Here is a 1,027-nt window from a genome sequence, read left to right as displayed (position 1 = left end):
TAGCGTCCAAGATCCAAGCAGGTCTCGGACGCCCCCTACCTCAAATGGAGGTGAGAGTCAAGAACCTCAGCGTCTCGGCCGACGTCGTCGTGGGTCAACACGAGGACGGACGAGAGCTGCCCACACTCACGCACACCATTAAGACGGCAGCTCTCAAACTCTCGTCCTCGAAGCATGTGGTGCACAAAACCATCGTGCGCAACTTCAGTGGCGTGTTTGAGCCCGGTACGATCACGTTGGTACTTGGCCAGCCGAGCTCTGGCAAGTCCTCGTTGATGAAGGTGTTGAGTGGACGTTTCCCTCAGGAGAAGAGAGTGACGGTGGAGGGGGAGATCACGTACAACGGAGTGCAGCAGCATGAGTTGGGTAGTCGGCTACCACAGTTCGTGTCGTACGTGGACCAACACGACGTGCACTTCCCGACGCTCACTGTCAAGGAGACGCTCGAGTTCGCCCATGCTTTCACTGGTGGTGAGCTGTTGCGTCGGGGCGAAGAACTACTAACAAAAGGCTCTGTGGACGAAAACTTGGAGGCGTTGAAGACCGTGCAAACGTTGTTCCAACACTACCCTGACATCGTGATTGAACAACTGGGACTGCAGAATTGTCAGAATACCATTATTGGCAATGGTATGTTGCGTGGTGTTTCAGGAGGAGAGCGTAAACGTGTGACGACTGGCGAGATGGAGTTTGGCATGAAGTACATGACGCTCATGGACGAGATCAGTACGGGACTCGACAGTGCCACAGCCTTCGACATTATCACAACTCAACGCAGTATCGCTAAAACACTAGGCAAGACAGTGGTGATCTCGCTGCTGCAGCCATCGCCTGAGATCTTTGAACTCTTCGACAATGTGTTGATCCTAAACGCCGGTGAGGTCATGTATCACGGACCTCGAGACCAAGCACTGCCTTACTTCGAGAGTCTGGGATTCCATTGTCCGCCGCACCGTGACACTGCAGATTTCCTGCTGGATCTGGGCACGAATCAGCAGACCAAGTACCAGGATACTCTGCCTGCAGG

The 1,027-nt window shown here is 54.1% G+C and overlaps 1 protein-coding gene across 1 annotated transcript in view; it reads left to right on the top strand.

The window, feature by feature from the left end:
- Positions 1-1,027, top strand: part of PPTG_23552 (hypothetical protein) — a gene marked incomplete at its 5' end in the record, with an annotated part of 9,677 nt that overhangs the window by 702 nt on the left and 7,948 nt on the right. The window contains one exon of the mRNA XM_008911525.1: positions 22-942. Within this exon, the coding sequence (XP_008909773.1) occupies positions 22-942 (921 nt within the window). The remainder of the gene's footprint in view (positions 1-21; positions 943-1,027) is intronic.

This window comes from Phytophthora parasitica, assembly GCF_000247585.1.
Source record: "Phytophthora parasitica INRA-310 unplaced genomic scaffold supercont2.42, whole genome shotgun sequence".
Taxonomy (NCBI): Eukaryota; Oomycota; class Peronosporomycetes; order Peronosporales; family Peronosporaceae; genus Phytophthora; species Phytophthora nicotianae.
The sequence above is the reverse complement of the archived record's forward strand: the minus strand, read 5'-3'. Positions and strand labels throughout refer to the sequence as shown.